Raw genomic sequence first — 19,566 nt, 5'->3', positions numbered from 1 at the left:
CTGCTACCCCCCCCCCCCTCTTCATTGTCCACCATAGAACTCCGTGATCGCTTCCTGCTACTGGTACCTGTACTCTCTATTATGTTATCTGGTTCGTGGGTGATGAGGGCTAGAATATTCTTTTCCCTAGTATTTTCCCTGACATGGTGGTACAAATAAAAATCATCTAGTTGATTTAAAAATTGTCCCCCCTGTGGAGTTTCCTTCCCATTTGCTCCAATCAATTAGAGAAAAATTATAATCACCCATAATAAGACATACACGCTTACTTGCCCATTCCGTTTGCATATAGAGACTCATCATAATCTTCACAATTACCTGGCCTGTAGATTACTCCCTCTCATTATACCTTTGCTTGTTTGCTGTGGTCGCGGTAGTGAACAGACGCATCTACATGGAGCCGCACTTGATTGTTGACGATGGGCGGGAATCGTAGGATAACTTGGTTTGGTTTTGGGTCAATACCAAATTTTACCATGGATTTTTTGGATTTTAAGGTATATGCAAATGGAGGTAAGTGATATATTCGGCGCCTCCGTAGCCAGGTGGGCAGAAGCAGCAGTGCATAGTCACATGCTTCTTGATTAGACCGGGGTTCGAGCCTGTGACCACCAAATACGGAGGATGCAGAAAGGTCAGGGAATGACCACCGCATATCCCCGGAGCAATATAGCCTTAGTTGCTAATGCTCCTTAAAAAAAAAAAAAAAAAACCAAGTGATACATTCCAAGTAAGAGTTTTGCTTACTATAGTTTTCTCAATTTTTGTGCAGCGTGATCGCGCTGTTACTGTTGTTGACTTGACTGCACCTCAAGAACACAAGAGTTTTGAGTATATTACAAGTAAAACTAGCTACATTAGGCATATTTTGAATGGGGAATCTGATTATAGCGATAGTTATAACATATTCTCAGAACTTGAGTTAGTTTTCTTTGTTTATAGAGGTTTTCCCGCCAAACCTGGAAATCGCAATATTCCACTTTAAATAGCTGTACGTTGGAATTAGACACATTAAATTATTTCCCCCAATATAAGAAACAAATGAAAATGGACAAAATGACTGTGCAAGAACAAAATACTGAGGATAAAAGGCAAAAATCTGGAAATAATGATTTAGACAGAGACAAACCCTGACTTAAAAATAAGAATTTTAAGCAAAAGGACTCCCAAAAATGCCAATGCATGGCCTCCAGGCATCTTGAGTATGAAAAGGGCCAAAAAAGTGAGGAACCAAGCTGAGAACAAAGAGGATAAAGCGAAGGAAAACAATGAAAAGACTGTTAATAGGACAGAAGAGGAAAAAAAGGTTTCAAGCAATAAATGAATTGGCAGATCCAATTAAGCAAATAAAAGAGTTGAAATTGTACTTAGAGGACTTCCTCCATAACCAAACTAGCAGAATAACATCTGCAGTTAGACTGCAGATTATAAACTGTTGGACAGTCTTAGAGCAAAGGGTGATAAAACTCAACACAGAAAATATAGTTCTGAGATCTAGGATAGACAATGTAACTGAGGAAAGGAATAACTACAAAGAAATGAACACCCTAAGTTATGCCCAGGTAGCAAGGGCAAATAAAACAGAAAATACCTAACAAACCTAAGGAAATGCCCAGGACTAAAGAAACCAATATGTGATATTAAACGCAAAACCAGACAGTGACTACAGGACTAGTGAAGCAGTCAGAGAAGCTGTTGTGACTCAACTGAAACCCCACCTAAAGGAGATCAGAATAAGCAGTATGAGGAAAGTGAGAGAAAATGGGGTGCTACTGGAAGTGGCAAAAAAAGATTTGGAAAAAAAGGTAGAAACTAACCCTGAAATCTTAAAACTTGGTTTAAAACCAGAGAAACCGAAGGGAAAAAACCCACATATTCTACTATTTGATGTCATACAATATACTCCTGAGAAGGAATTAATGACAGATATATATTATAAAAATTTCAAAGAAATAATGGACATAGAAGAGTTTGCTGAAAAGTTCCAACTCAAAAGAGCCACAAAAGGCAGGAAAAATGGCCAGATAAATATCACAGTGGGGATTTCCCCAAAAATCTAGAGGCATCTACAAGGGCAGCAAAGAATCTGTGCTGGCTGGACCAGCCATAGATTTAGGGAACACTTCCCTGTAACAAGATGTTATAATTGTCATAAATTTGGAGGCGCCTCCGTAGCCAGGTGGGAAGGAGTAGCAGTGCGTAGCACACGCTTCTTGATTAGACCGGGGTTCGAACCCGTCAACACCAAATACAGAAGATGCGGAAAGGTCAGGGAATGACCACCGCATATCCCGGAGCAATATGGCCTTAGTTGCTAATGCTCCTAAAAACCAAATAACAAACAATAACAAATCATAAATTTGGACACACTGCCAGGGATTGCAGTCAGAAAGAACCTGTCTGTGGTCACTGTGCAGTAGCTGGGCATGACTATAAAAACTGTAGAAATAAAAATCAGCAGCCAAAATGTGCTACCTGCAAGGAAGCAGCTGACTGACTATGCACACAGCATCAGGGATGAAAAATGCCCCTGCCATAAGAAAATGACAAAGCAAATACAATCTAGGACCAACTACGGGCCAGACTGAAAATAGAAATATGACTAGGGCTTTAAATCTCGTGCAATTGAATGCTCAAAGAGGAAGAACTGTTGTAGATCACATCAAACTCAAATTAGAAGAAAATAATATAGATATCTTGGTACTCCAAGAGCCCTACACACATATGGGTGGGGTTCAAGGATATCCAAGAGGCAACAAAATTAGCATTAGCATTAGTAGAGGTATTTGATGCAAGAAAGCAAGCTTATGCAGCATCAGCCAAAAAAAAAAAATAAATAAATAAAAAATAACCACTTCCACTTCACCCCTCTGTTCGTTCGAAATACCTGTCCAGCTGAGCCTTAAACTTATTTAGGCTATCAACTTCCACGACAAGGGATGGAAGTCTATTCCACCAACCAACCACCCGCTGGCTAAAGGCAAATTTCCTCACGTCCATCCTACATCTGTCTTTTCTAATTTTGAATTTATGCCCTCTCAGGTGATTATTCTGAGCAAGAGGAAGAATCCCATCAGCATTGAGCATGCTCAAACCATTCAGGGCTTTATACACCTCTATCAGATCACCTCGCTGGTGCCTAGTCTTCAGACACTAATTTGCAAAACTTGAGTCTTTCTTCATAAGAGCACCCCTTTGTTCCATTCACTAATCTTGTTGCCCTTCTCTCTACTCGTTCCAGCATCTCTACATCCTTCTTGAAATGAGGCCTCCAGATCCATATACAGTACTCTAGGTGTGGCCTGACCATTGCCTTATACAAGGGAATAATCACCTCCTTATCCCTGCTAGAAAAATTCCTATATATCATTGACAATACATCATGAGCTACTCTTGCAGCCCATCTGCACTGCTCAGAAAACTTCATATCTGCCTGCAAATAATAGAATACACCCCAGTTGTCCCTTCTACAGTAATAGTTGTCAGAAACACTAACCGTGTTTCTGACACAAAGGTGGGTCACCTCTGCTCCCCAGTGGGCAGTGTGTGCCCATATCACCAGTGCAGTTGGACAGTTCTATATTATATCTCTTTAGGCAAAACCAGATGAAGACATAAACCTTACTACAGATTACTTACAAGCAGTCATAAATTTGTTACCTACTGCAAATATCGTAGTGTGTGCGATGCCAACTGCCAGTCAGCCTTATGGCATAGCCATACAGAAGACAAGGTAGGCACACACACTCAATGGCCAGATATCAGATTTTATAGCCACTTTTTAAAGGGAGTGATATTGATGTCTCTCCTGCCACCAATTCAGTAGCCTATAAAATAACAGGCTGGACCACGTCAGATCATAGAGCCATCACCTTCAAACTAAACAGGCGATTACAAACAACCCAACACTCCTTGTTGGATATTAGCATTAGCATTGGTAGAGGCATATGATGCAAGAAAGCAAGCTTATGCAGCATCAGCCAAAAAAAAAAAAAAAAAAAACCCACTCCCATTTCACCCCTCTGTTTTTCCGAAATACCTGCCCAGCCGAGCCTTAAACTTATTTAGGCTATCAACCTCCACCACAAGGGATGGAAGTCTGTTCCACCAACCAACCACCCGCTGGCTAAAGGCAAATTTCCGCACGTCTATCCTACATCTGTCTTTCCTCAATTTGAATTTATGCCCTCTCAGGTGATTATTCTGAGCAAGAGGAAGAATCCCATCAGCATTGAGCATGCTCAAACCATTCAAGGCTTTGTACACCTCTATCAGATCACCTTGCCAGTGCCTAGTCTCCAGACACTGTAATTTGCAAAACTTAAGCCTTTCTTCGTAAGAGCAACCCTTTGTTCCATTCACTAATCTTGTTGCCCTTCTCTGTACTCGTTCCAGCCGCTCTACATCCTTCTTGAAATTAGGCCTCCTGACCATTATACAGTACTCAAGGTGTGGCCTGACCATTGCCTTATACAAGGGAATAACCACCTCCTTATCCCTGCTAGAAAAATTCTTGTATATCATTGACAAGACACCATGAGCTACTCTTGCAGCCCGTCTGCACTGCTCAGAGAACTTCATATCTGCCTGCACAATTACCCCCAGGCCCTTTTCATTCTTTACCACTGTCAGTGTAGTACCACAAAGTTGATACGTTGCTCTGGGGTTGCTGTTTCCCATATGTAGTACTTTACATTTGTCAATGTTAAACTTCATTTGCCACCTCTCAGCCCATCTGCTCAACCTTTCCAGATCCTGTTGCAGCAGCATAGCATCAGTAGTGTCCTTACAACCCTGCTAACATTTGTATCATCTGCAAACTTGGACATTAAGCTTGATATACTATCATCAATATCATTTATAAATACAGAAAACAATAATGGACCCAACACTGAACCCTGAGGGACTCCACTAATAACATTAGTCCACGATGAGCAGTGTCCATTGATTACCACTCTCTGTCTTCTCCCCCTCAACCACCCCTTTATCCATAGCAGCAATTTGCCTCCAATGCCACACTTCTCCAATTTGTGCAGCAGTCTTCCATGTGCAACAGTATCAAAAGCGTTTCTAAGATCCAAGTATATAATATCAAAGTTATTCCCTGCATCCAGTTCTTTTGTGACTGCATCATAGTATCCAATCAAATTGGTCAGGCAAGACGGCCCCTTAACAAAACCATGTTGTGTCCGAGCTATAACTGAAGTCTTGTCTAGATGATCCTGCAGTGTTTCTTTGACCAGTGCCTCCATTAATTTTCCTGGAACAGAAGTTAAACTCACAGGTCTGTAATTACTTGTGTCGGCCTTTGATCCTCCTTTGTGAATTGGGGTCACATTTGCACATCTCCAGTCTGTGGGTACCTCCCCTGAGTCCAGGGAAGCTCTCATAATTATGGCTAAGGGTTTGCTTACTTCCTTTGCTGCCTCCTTTAATATAACTGGATAGATCCCATCCACCCCAGGTGCCTTTCTTGTGTTTATCTTCAACAATTTCTCCTCCAGTTTACTCTCAGTTATTACAAGATTCTCTAGCTTACTGCCAGAGTTGAATACACCTCTGGCATTCCCCTTGCTGAATAACTCCTCATGTGTGAATGTCGATGCAAAATATTCATTTAGTTTGTTAGCTACCTGAGCAGGATCATCAACAGTTGAACCATCGATATGAAGTGGACCAATCTGATTCATCCCCTTCCTTCTAGAGTAAAGAACTCTTTGCTGTTTTTCTTTGCATCCCTTGCCAAAGATTTCTCGTAATCTGCCTTCACCTGCCTAACCTCCTTTGTAACTTGGTTACAGATCAACTTATATCTATCATAGGCTTCTGTGTCACATGTTAATTTATATGTATCCCATGCATTTTGCTTCTCTGCCATATGTCTCATTAGTTCATCTAACATCCATTTAGGCCTAAACCTTGAACAGTATTTCTTAGTTGGTATGTAAAGCCTAGTAGCTTCCAAGATAAGTTCTTTGAATGCTTCCCATTTTGAATTTGCTGTTGGTAAAATCAATGGACACTGTATAGAATTTAAATACTGTCTCAGACCATCGTAGTTGCCTTTACGAAACCAATAACCCTTCCCTTTACCCCTGATGGTAGTTACCTCTTTGAGTAAATCCCACTTCAGCACACTGTGATCACTGCCACCTAGTGGTTCATTTACCTGCAGATTCTTAATGCATGAAGAATCACTACTGATAATCAAATCAAGAGTATTACTCCCTCTAGTTGCCTCCCAAACATGCTAATGTAGAAAACAATCATCCAATAAATCCACAAAAGCCTTGCTAGTGTGAGTGACCAACCCACAAATTCCAGTCAATATCTGGGAAATTAACATCCCCCATTATAAGATTCTCTGATTTACTGGCCCACTCTATTTCCCTGTACAGTTTCTTATTATACTCATCAGAGTCATTAGGCCTATAGCACACTCCTACTCTGAATTTTGATTTCCCAGTGCTTATGTCACACCAAACTGACTCGACACTGTACTGTCCAGCGATGTCGACTGGCTTCACTTCATATCAAAAGTATAACCTTAAAAAGGCAAACTGGCAGATTTTCTCAGAACATACACCAGCTGAGCTGCAAAAACATGAAAATTAGTGGTTTGAATCAGGCAACTATAGCCCAGACGTGCAAGCACTGACTATGACAAACTTTTTAACAAAAACAGCAAACCTGTCTATCCCACAGAAAAAGCCGAGGAAGCAGGCATTCCTCTGGTAGTGCCCTGAACTGACTAAACTCGTGGAAAGGGTGCACCCAGCGAGGAGAAATTTGGCGAAGAAAGTGAGAAATTATGCAGATATGATTGTCAGGATCAGTCGAGCAGACTTGGGGGCTCAAAAGAAAGACCCTGGCAATCATATACCATGCAATGTTCCTACCTGTTATCACCTATGGAGCTGGTGTGTGGTTCAGCTGCTTAGCCATAGTAAGAAATAGGAATGAATTAGAATCAATACAAAGGACAATACTTCTCGCTATTACCAGAGCATGTCTCACAGTGAGCACACCTGCGCTACAGTTGCTGGCCAGAGCTCTCCCACTTTATCTGGAAGTAGCCAAAAGAGGCTTATATTATAGACTTAAAAAGGCATACTCACAGAATTTCTAGGGATAGCCCTTGATACAGCCAGCACTTTCGATGTTGAAAGAAAAAGAATGACCACAAAACTCCATGAGCTAGGGCAAACAAAGTGGGAGCATGAAACCAGAGGTCTGGTTACCAAACGGTTTCTGTCAATGATTAGACCAAAGACACCTAAGTGGTATATCCCTGGACGTTTTACAACATTTATATTCACAGGTCACAGCTCCCTAAAGGCGAAACTAACCTCCTTAGGGCTGACTGATGACCCAAACTGCACCTGTGGCGAGAGAAGACTGGGCACACATTCTATATGATTGTATAATTTGACACCCCCAGAACAGAACTAATAGCACAGATTTGCCCCCTTCCCAGGGGAGAAGAACATATGTTCATTATAGAAGAGGAAAACTATAAAGCCTTTACAACCTTTATACAGAAAGCATTCAAAATGTGTAGAATTATCCAAAAAAAAAAGAAGGGCAATTCAGCCCCCCCCCCCCCCCAGCAATTGAACAATAATCAATAGTAAAAATTGCCCACGTTTCCCACCATGCCCAGATGATGACTTAAAAACTGTCGGGTTAGCAGTATTCTGCACCCTGGCATGACAAAACCTGATTGACATGGATATCCCCCAGGACTACCCTGCCACGTGTAGGAACCTGGGGCACACCAAATAAGCAACCATGTGGGGGGGGGCCAATGTACAGGCAGTCAGGGAAGCAGATTAGCTGAAAAATATCAGTAAGCTAGTAGCAAGAGGATGCAATGTAGAATGAATGAATGAGAATGAAAAACAGAATGAATAGGCTGGGCACAGAGTGAATTGGGAATTATGGTAAAAGGAAATAAATGTCAGTTTTGGTGAAAGAAAGAAAGAAAGAGTGATCCAGCAAGAGGAAAAGAGAGTAAATGAGTGTTATGGTGAATGCAAATGAGTGGAAGAGCAAATGTAATTGGCCAAACGCATACAACTTACCTTACTTTATATACTAACAACACAAACACTATCACTGCATTCTGATCTGGCCTGCAAAAAACTTGCAGCTAGGCCTGCACCACAACTGAAGAATAACAGTAAGTTGAAGTGCCCAGAGAGTGCAGTGCAGAAAGCAAGAGTCGAATAGATGAAATGGAAGCCAGAAGAACAAATGAGTGTGTGAGAAAAAGAACACAAACCATAAATGTTGCTAACCCTAGTTTTAATATTTTATATTCTTGCTTATTAAGCTTAACTATTATACATTAATATTTAAATTTACATTACACACTGTTGCATCCCCCCATTCTGGTGTGTGCAAAAACGATGAATGAGTGAGTGAAAGGAAAAAAATAATAATAAATAAATAAATAATAATAAAAAAATATATACACCTAATTCTGTTTTTACACGATAGATACGTTCCTGAAAAATACGTGTAAAAAAAATTCGTGTAAAAAAAGACATTGTATTTATGGAAGAAAAGAAGATTGGTTCCGGATCTAAAAAAATCAGTAAAAATAATTAAAAAAAAAAAACACATAAAAATATTCGTTTTAAGCTTATTATTTTATTTCAACAAAATACACATGTAATAATATGTAATTAAAATGTATTAAAATAAATTTGTATGCATATGAAATGAAAAAAAATTCTTCATGAACAAAAAAAAATCTGTTTTACACATAACAAGATTTTATTCATTTTCACTTTCTGATAATAAACGGCGCATACGTTTGCGTACGACTGGAATATCACTGCCATCACTAGAAATGTTGTGGACATCGTCTTCTTCCTCTATTAATGAAATTCTTTCTGTGATCTCTTCAGCAAAATCAGCACGAGTCTCCTCTGGTGCTGATGTTTCACCGGTTTTACGAACGAATTCAGTTATTAATTGTTGTGTTCGTGGCCATTATATAATTCTCTGTAAGAGGCTGTCAACAACTTCAGTTCACGTTGAAACTTCCCAGCGCGTTCCTCATTAGGGTCATGTTTGACAAAATGATTACCTAATTTTCTGGCCAGTTCCAGACCTTCTTTTATTAAATCTGCATTTAGAACAGGCTCATTTTCTTCATTATCACTACATTCTGTGGGATAAGGAGTCCCAAGGACAACCTCTAATATTTCATCTTCGCTTAGGGCTTTGTCGGTTAACAATTCATCAATATCTTCAAACGATAGATCATCGAATCCTTCTCCACCAATTTTGTGTGCCATTGTAATGATGTTGGGAAATTCGGTCGTATTAGGGATGATGGGATCTTTGCTTTTTACACATTGTGGCCAAACCGCTTTCCAACACGCATTTAAAGTTGCTGGTTTTAATTCAGTTAACGCTAATCCAACTTGATTGATACAATCCATAATTGAGAATTTCTTCCACACATCAATGACTGTTAGTGTTTCATCATTCAGTTTGTCCAAAACGTGTTGGAATGTTCGTTTTACGTAGTATGTTTTAATTGTCGCAATGATACCTTGGTCTAGCGGTTGTATCAAAGATGTAGTATTAGGTGGCAGAAATAAAATTTGTATGTTTGGATGTTCCAAGACAGGATGGCCGGGTGCATTGTCAAGAATCAGAAGAACTTTAAATTCGAGACCTTTCAAATTCATATAACGTCTGACTTCTGGGACAAAACATTTGTTGAACCATTCTGTAAAAATAGTAGTGGTCACCCAGGCCTTCTTGTTTGCCATCCAGTGAACAGGCAGTTTATTGATATCTACACCTTTCATTGAACGTGGGTTTAGGGCTCGATTTACCAGCAGTGGTTTCAACATACGATCTCCTGAAGCGTTGGAGGAAAATAATAAGGTCACACGATCCTTAGCTACCTTAAAACCACCAGCAGTTTTCTGCGATTTGGCTACATACGTTCTGTTCGGCATTCGTTTCCAGAAGAAACCAGTTTCATCTGCATTCCACACTTGATCAGGAGTGTATCCTCCATCTTCAATAATTTTTGCAAGTTCCTGCGGGAATACTTTAGCAGCCGATTCATCTGCAGATACAGTTTCACCTTTAATTTTTATATTATGAAGAGCATTCCTTTTAAGAAACCCTGTCATCCAACCTGTACTCGCAGAAAATTCATACTTTCTGTTTAACTGAGATGAAGTGCTTGGCTCCTTTTCTTTAATCTGTCTGTACATTCTTAGTGCTGTTTGCTTGATGGCATTTCCATCTACTGGTACTCTTTTTTGTGATTGATCTTCTATCCATATTACCAGGGCCTTTTCCATTTTTTCCTTGACAATATCTCTTGTATATGATGATGAATTAACACTGACTTTTGTTCCAGAAGATACCGACTTCCTAATTGCAGCTTCATTTTTCTTAATAGTTCTTACGGTAGCTTCATGTACATCAAAATGCTTTCCTACAGACGTAGCCCCTTGTCCAGTTGCAAAGACGATCTAAAATTTGAATTTTAAGTTCCAAAGAAATCGCTTTCCTTTTCATTTTGGTAATAGGCGAATTATTCGACATTATATAAGGGCTACCGAAAAATATCTCAGTTATAATTAATAAAAAAAGGTATGAAAATTTTGTAAACTTACAATTTATTGACTATCGGCAAAATTAATAAATTTATATGTGCACAAATTTCACTAAAGATTCTTTCACTTTGAAATAGAGCTTACTACTACATGTCTTCCGAAGATACAATGCACGAATACCGTAGATGTGCACCAAATTCAATAAAAACGTTGATGATTCATAGATACCTAGACGTACACATTGGTAAGCAAAAGCACGCGTTTCAAAACGCATACACTAGCTGTTATCCAATCTATTGGTGCTGTAATATAGAAATGATACTAATATGCCACAAATAAAAAAAAATTTCTTAGAATTTAGGCAAAAAAAAATTCATAGTAATCTAGTTAAATCAAAATGACTCGCGTAAAAAGAGAATGAAATATTTATTTTGAATTCGTGTTAAATCAAATTTGTGTAAAAAAAGTTTGTGCAAAAACAGAATTAGGTGTATATAACCTAACGTAGGCCTCCATAGCCGAGTGGTCGAGTGCAGTAGCACACGCTCTTTGAGTAGACCGGGGTTCAAGCCCCTGACTGCTGAATACGGTCGATCTGCTAACTCGCATTGGACCAGTGTGGCAAATTATGGTCCATTTCCCTTAGCATGAATTGTTGAGGAGGCTTCCATCCTGCAGTGGGTTGATAATGGCTGCACTTTACCTTTTTTTTTATAACCTAACAGAAAAATATATATATATTATAAAATATAAAAAATAGAACACAAATAGAATGAGAATGGAGATTATGAATGAAGTAAATGTGTTTCACACTCCCACCCCCATTGCCAGCTAACATATCCTACCCCAGAGCAGGATGGGCAGTTTGACCATGCTACCGGAATCGACATAACATGGCATTGACGATCTGAAGTGGGTACTCTAACCTGGTTCCCTTTAAAACCTCATCCCCAGGCAGGGAAGGAGACAGGTTTCTGTATCCTCCTCTCCCTGCTCCCCCCATACTTCGCCTGGTGTGGCTCCTCTCCACTGAGCTCTTTGGGGATGCCTACTCTATCATCCCCATCCTTCTACCTGTTCCCCCCCCAGTCTTAAGTCTCCCTCCACTCTCTCACTAAACCGAATGAGTACGGCCCTAACAATGCCACCATATTCTAATCAATGTCTAAGTTCTACTGCTTTCTTGTAAATCTGTTTCGGCCTTTCCAACTTCTAGTGTTTAGCCCCCCCCCCTCCTTTTTTTTTAATATAGGGCAGCCACTGAAATCCTTGGAAACTAGGTGGTCGAGCCTGCCAGAGTACTTAAATAATCTACTGGGTGCCTGACCTGCCTCCTCATGGTAACGGTGGGTCCTAATAGGGGCCCAACAGCTAAATGGTCAGAGAAACAACAGAACATAACACTCACTCACTACACAACACAACAAACCACTCCCCACACACTTTTTAAATCTCTGGCCTCCACAGAGTTCTGTGTCACTTACAAAGAATGCAACACGGAGATGGGGGAACCGGTGATGCTGTCAGACAACTAACACTTTACACTATACCTTTGCTTCCAGCTATCTCATACCATACGGATTCTATACTAGAATGCGAAACTCTGAATTCGGAAAAGCTTTCATTGCATTCAGGCTACTTTTCATAAGAAGCATGACCCCACCACCCCTTCTATCCGTCCTATCCTTCCCAAATGCATTGTACATACCGTACTGAAACTCATCATCCCCTATTTGCTGGTGGCACAACATTTCCATAAGCCCTATTTTGTCAGCGTTACTTGTCCTAACCAGCAGTTAAAATTCACTCATTTTATTGACGACACTTCTGACATTACTGTATAAACAATACAGACTTAGTGATCTTGTATAGTTAACTACCCTGACCACACCCATTAAAAAGTATTTAAGCTCACTTTACACCGATGAGCCAAAACATTATGCCCACCTACCTAATATGATGTTGGTCCTCCACATGCAGCCTAAACAGCTCGTACCCAGCAAGGCATGGACACTACAAGGTTTCTAAATGTGTCTTGTGGTATTTGGTACCAACACGTAACCAGCAGATCTTTTAACTACTGTAAGGTCCATGGTTGAGACACTGCAGATCAGATTTGCTGTTCCAACACAAACCATAGATGCTCGATGGGATTGATGTCTGGGGAATTTGGAGACCAAGACAATACCTGGAAGTCTTCCTCGTGTTCCGCGAGCCAGTCTCGGGCATGGAGCATTATCCTGCTGAAAGATGGCACCGCCAGAGGGAAAGACTGTTTCCATGAAAGGGTGTACCTGGTCAGCAATAATGTTTAGGTAGGTGATAGACATCAGAGTGCCCACCACATGGGTGACTGGACCCAGGGTATCCCAACAGAACATCCCCCAAAGCATGACACCGCTGCCACCTAGCTTGTTTTCATGTGCCACCCTATATGAATAGTTTCTATTTTATTCAAATGAGAATAAACTTGTAAAAGTTTGCTGCTTTTAGGTAAGACAAAAGTTTATCCCAATGCAACCCCTTGTGTTATGAATTTTTTGTAATAAGTAAATTTATGAACATGACATTTTAATTTTGTACCCTGCATTAATGTGAGTGACAGAATAGCAAATTTAAATCACCTTATACAACTGCAAACCTCTGTTTGCAATTGTGTAAGCACCTTCAATGATATATAAAAATTAGCCAGTGCAATGACTTAGGGTAGGATGTTTTGCTTTTAAATAACTGTCATAGTTATGAATATTATGAAATTTTACATATAGAATGAATTTAGAATCAGTGATTTAGGTAAAAAAGATTTACAAACAACCATGCTATAAATATATTAACACAGTTTATAATTGTTTTGCTTTTAAATAACTCACATAAAGGATCTCAAAGAACTGCTGGCATTACAGAATATATCGTGACCACTGGCAGATTAAATGTGCAATATATTGTGCTTAAGTTTTTATCTGTTATGATTTTCAATTAACCAGAGTAAATAATAGTTATTTATTAATGTGCAAAGTTTACAAGTAATAAAAAAAAATAATAATAAAATAAATTTCTTTTTGTTGTTTAGGTTTCATCGTGAATATACAGAAGGTTTGTTACCAGATTGGACAGTAACAAAGCTAAAGGTTGTGGTACACCAAAAGCAGCTCAACTTCTGATTGCTCGTGATGTTGCTTTAATCTTTAATTAAAGATTTCCTTTTTCAGTGAATTTGAAAATTTTCAGTTATCCAACCATTATTGTAAATTCACTGCTCATTTTGTACATTAAACGTAAGAATATGTAGTGTGTGTGTATATATATATATATGTATATATGGTATGAAATGTATATTCATATTTTAAGAAATAATCAGAAGTTATATACAGCCAAAATAAATTTTATAATTTATATGTTCATATTTTGAATATAAAGATATAAATTATTATAGATTAGTAGTATACATCTTGTGCCATCCATAATTTTAATTCTTCAGCAGTACATGTTACACTATTCAGAATAACAGTCGTTCATCTAATCTAGGAGAGCTCAACTGCTCTTTCCAATTAATACATCACACAGATGCTATATTTTAAAGATACTTAGCCATAAAATTTTTGATTGCACTATTAGATGGATTGCTTGTGGATGCAGACTCAACCAAAACATATTGGTTTAAGAATCTCCATACTAAAATATTAATTATTGTTTTAATGCAGTGGTCAAACAGTGATATATAAAATAATTTATAATGGAATATTTCAGATGTATGCAACTGCAGTAGAGCTTGGATAATTCAAAATTGCTTAATTCGAAATATTTCAAATTATTTTTCTGTATGTTGAGCCTCCTATTCTATAAAAAAGAATTACTGTATTTAATTCGAAGTTTGGATAATTTGAAAGAATTTTGATGCCCTTTCAGCCACAAATCATTCAAGCTATACTGTATATATTTCAAACACACAATATACAGCCACTCCCCGGCTTACGGAAATTTGACTTTACGTGAGTTTGTTTGCCGGCCGGTGCAAACTTAAAATAATCGTGGAAACGTATTTTGCATCCCGTAGGAATAATTGGAAGTATCGTGAAAATATCGTAATGTGTGAACCCAATAACTTTTTTTTTTTTTTTTGGTAATTCATTCCAACACCTCAGAAGTTAATATTTTTGCTATATAACTAAGCTATTTATCTCTCTAAAAGGTCATTTTTATAATGGAAATTACACTACACTTTCATCATTATCATATGTTCCGTTATAAGAATCAGTTTTGAACACCTTTATGATATTTTGCTAAAACACACTTCTTCTCAAGCATAAAACAATTTGCACTTTCTGGTTTATTGGGCTTTTCTGCTAGCACAATCTATTATAAATAGGTAGTAAACTCGATCTTATTGCATTTGCAATAATACCGATAACTAGAACTCTGTGGGTTTTTATGTTACAGTATTATGGTGAAATGAGTTCTTCACTGAAACCTTCAACCATATAAAAAACAAATTTTCAGAATCTTCTCTTCATTCCTATTTACTTATTACAATGGTGAAGGGAAAGGAACCAACAGAAAGTGCAAGTGCTGGCAGTGCTAGGAAACGATACAAAATTGATTTAGAAATGAAGATGATTAAGAAGTACAAAGCAGGACAAGTTTGTCACCTATTGCAATGGTTCCCAAACTGAGATCTACAGACCCTTTCAAAGATCAAAAAAGTTCACGGACCCCTATATATAACATATGCATGCATATATATATATGGTGGTTGACTACTGTTTCGTGGACCCCAGTTTGGGAAACGCTGATCTACTGCATGGAATTAGGTCTTGCTGCTTCAACAGTGAATACTATTTTAAGGGACAGTGCACATATAAAAGAACATGTTAAAGGATCAATGCATGTAAGATCAACAGTGATCACAAAACAGCGTTCAAGCTATATTGAAGATGGAAAAGCTAATAATAAGTGGATGGAAAATCAGATTCAAAAGAAAGTGCCCCTGGGTCCAATATCCATTCAAGCAAAAGCAAGAAGTATTTATGAAGATATTAACAATAAATATGGTAAACCCCAAGCCAAGTTTGTGGCAAGCAATGGGTGGTTTAATAGGTTCAAGCATCGCGCTGGTTTACAAAACATTAAAGTATGCGGTGAAGTCGCCAGTACCGATTCTGCAGCTGCAGAGAAATTTTGTGGTGTGTTGGAAAAACCCCTTCTAAATCTCCATAGCCCTCATCCTCTGCAGTGGCTGGCTTATCAACTGGAGAGTTAATTCTGGCAACAATGCTTGAAAGGTAAAACTTGCTGATGTTATGCCTGTCTCCTCTCTCTTTTTTATAATTTTGTACACTTCTGTTATTTTTCCTGTGCATGAGATAAATAATTCTATTTACATGTTCATCGAACATTTCTTTTTTGCTTCAATCAAATTTGTGAGTGCTGCATAAGCATTTAGGGAAATTCTGAATTACGTAGAGTTCCACGCAATGCAACCCTTACGTAATTGGGAGTGGCTGTAGCGTCTGACAGAAATGTCTATATATATACCTAATTAAATCCTAGAAAGTGATAATTAAAAAAGTAGCCATATCATTTGGGATTATGCAATTGTAAATAACAAGCTATTTAAAATTTTTTTAAATTATGAATATTAGGATCTTCATCTGTTGTGCTCGTGTTCAGCAGTTTGTAAGCAGCCCAGTAAATTTGTTGATCTCAATCTCCTTCAGTGGTGACTTAACATTCACTTTCTTGACAAAAGTTACTTTATGTGAATTCTTTTCATTTTGGTGAGAGTTGGTTTTTTTTTTTTTTTTTTTAACACTATTCATACTTTAGCATATATAAATAATGTAATAATGGGTGGTGGAACTAATTAGTAATAATACAAACCACTTTTAAGTGCTTTAACCAGCTGAGAAATGTCTTGAGTTATAATATATTAAGTACAGAACTTCTGGGATATACTGAGTTGAAACATATATATGGAACTTTTCCAGGTAATTCCAAAGGATTAATGATCAAAGTAGGGAAAACTTCATGTTGCCTTATTGTTGCACTACTTTTCAACGATATAAATGTTGCTAAAAATTGCACAGAAACATTGCATGTGTTTCTGTGTAACCACTTTTCAAACATGTGAAACAGTTTGATAGAAATGAGATCTAGATTTTTAACAGGCAGTTTTAAACATAAAACACTGTTGTTGGAAATCATATTTTTATGATACTGGTGAAGACTGACACTATTCAAGTCATACCTATTAAACCTTCTCATTGGTGAACCAGTAAGAAAGTTTCAATTGAGTGAAAATCCTCTATAATAAAGCTGAAGACATCAAAAATAATTATTATAATGGATTCTCGGTATAAATAAATTATGGATTTAAGGTGCATAAATGCTGAATTAAACAAGATACTTGAGAGAAGCAGTTATACATTCACTTCTTATCTCCACCATCAATAATAACAATCTTAATTGCAATCAAATAATAGAATAGCAAATTAAATAAAGCCAATACAGTATTTTGCATACTAATATTACACATGATGTGTGAAGGATTTATTAAAAAAATGGAACCTTTCCATTTTTTTAATAAATCCTAATGAAAAACAATCCAGCAACATCACCACAGGATGCAGGGTGATCACCCAGACGGAGACACTCATAGACACGACCAAGTTGCCAGAATACATCAGAAGCTAGCAAAAGAATACTAGTTAAAGAAAGTGTACCATATTACATGTACTAACCTCAGGCCCTACTAGCAATCCTTACAAAACTATATTGGGACAGTGCCATAATAACAGACAAGATGATCCTGCAAAATAGACCATCATAACCCTCACTGACAAGAGGGAAATGGCTACCTACTTGACTGACATACCGATGCCGAACACCAGCAAACTCCAGAAAACCTACGAAGTAAAAGATCAAGAAGTACACAGACCTAAGGCAGGAAATCAAAGAAATGTGGCATGTGGAACAAGTAATGACCATCCCAATCGCCGCGTCAACCACCAGCATAGTGCCAAAGAGCATCCATGAAAACCTGGAAAGCCTCCCAGAGAACACTTACGTGGAACTCAAGAAATCTGCAATCCTGAACACCTGTAGGATAGTCAGAGAGTTCCTCGACCAACAACAATAATAAGAAGAAAGACAAGGACAATGAAGACCAAGAGCCGCCAACACTACCTGAAGTCAGCTGTGGAGAAACTTACAATAGCTTGGAAAGAGGGAGGAATGGGCTTGATTAGACTTCATCGAGCAACAAAAAACAGCGATGGCCTAAAGTATTACTTCCAGAAACATGGAGCAGCACTCTACCAGTGCCATGTATACCTCACTCAACCTGAGCAATGAGTCCCTTCCCTCCCCTCCCAGACGGCACAAACCAAGCTAGAATGATGGGCAAAGAAGACACTCCATGGCAGACACTACAATGACCTCCATCAAGATTACATAGATAAAATTGCTTCCAATGCATGGCTCACGAGTGGGGGGTGCCCTTACCTGAGACTGAAGGATTCATGCTTGCTGTCCAAGACCAAGTAACCAACACCAGAAACTATAGAAAATACATCACCAAGGAGCCCAGAGTGTCAGGTGACATGTCGATGATGCCACCTGGCCTCAAAAATGATCCTGCATATCACTGCAGTATGCAAAGTGATCACCCAGACTGAGTACACTCGTAGACACGACCAGGTAGCCAGGATAATACATCAGAAGCTAGCAAGGAATTACCAGTTGACCAAAGAAAGTGTACCGTACTACAAGTACGAATCCCAGGCAGTACTAGAAACCCCAACCCACAAGCTGTACTGGACTGCACCATAATAAAAGATAAGGCCATCCTGCACAACAAACGGGACATAACCCTTGTGGACAAGAAGGAAAGAGCTAGCTACCTATCTGATTGACATAGCAGGCAGTGCCCAACACGCAACCTGCAGAAACCCCATGAGAAAAAAATCAGGAAGTACACCAATTTAAGGCTGTTTGTTATTTGGTTTTTAGGAGCATTAGCAACTAAGGCCATATTGCTCCGGGGATATGCGGTGGTCATTCCCTGACCTTTCTGCATCCTCCGTATTTGGTGGTCATGGGCTCAAACCCCAGTCTAATCAAGAAGCGTGTGCTATGCACTGCTGCTCCTGGCTACTCCTGCTCCTGATCAGATCAGCCACCAGTATGGTGCCAGAGACCCTACATAACAGCCTAGCAGCAATAGGTTGCCCAGCAAACACCTACAAGGAACTCCAGAAAGTCACAATCCTGAACACCAGTAGTATAGTCAGAGACTTCCTCAATCAACAGTAATACCAGACGTAACAACCACCATGTGTATTTGGTAGCAATACCCGTCACAAGGTGGAACTACCAATTAGGGAGAAATAATAGTAATAGGACACAACCAACCCCCCAATGCACTTGTTACCAGTACCCGTCACAGGCTGTAAAAATTCCCATAATGAGAAAAAGTCATAATAATACAAACTTTACTTGTATCTTTTAATAACTATACAAAAACACTTGCTAAGAAAAAATTGATCAACAAGTGCATTATTTACATGTTACATCGCTTTTATTTCACATTACTTCTTCATGCCCAAGGGGGGAAAATACCAGGGGGGAGTTAATTTTGAGAAAAAAATTATTCCGCCTTGAATATGGAAAGCAACAATTTTTATTTTATAATAAACTGGCACATTTATAAATAAGATATTTCTTTATTAGCACTTGTATTTGCAGTCCTCGTGGTGGATAGTACAGTTGATAGGATCACTGTCCTTTTCACCCACACCAGGTGAAAAAGACCTGAGGTCGAATCCTGTCAATAACAGAAGGAATTTTATGGCCTTTTTCACAACGTGACTGAGTTAGTTGGTCTCAGGCGAGGGTAGCTTTGTGTATTTGCATATAGGATAACCTTTTCTTGTTTGAAGCCTTTTGCCATAAATTCACGGACGTTCAATGTGGC

General features: G+C 38.7%; 1 protein-coding gene across 1 annotated transcript in view; it reads left to right on the top strand.

Moving 5' to 3' along the window:
- LOC150087251 (m-AAA protease-interacting protein 1, mitochondrial-like) overlaps positions 1-13,826 on the top strand; it is a 45,836-nt gene extending 32,010 nt beyond the window's left edge. Inside the window, exon 5 of the mRNA XM_090371914.1 lies at positions 13,666-13,826. Coding sequence (XP_090228040.1) covers positions 13,666-13,756 — 91 coding nt within the window. The 3' untranslated portion in view covers positions 13,757-13,826. The remainder of the gene's footprint in view (positions 1-13,665) is intronic.
- Positions 13,827-19,566: the final 5,740 nt, after the last annotated feature.

Source organism: Mastigoproctus giganteus, chromosome 4, assembly GCF_048544385.1.
Source record: "Mastigoproctus giganteus isolate SK-2022 chromosome 4, ASM4854438v1, whole genome shotgun sequence".
Classification (NCBI taxonomy): Eukaryota; Metazoa; Arthropoda; class Arachnida; order Uropygi; family Thelyphonidae; genus Mastigoproctus; species Mastigoproctus giganteus.
This window is presented reverse-complemented; position numbering and strand designations above follow the sequence as displayed.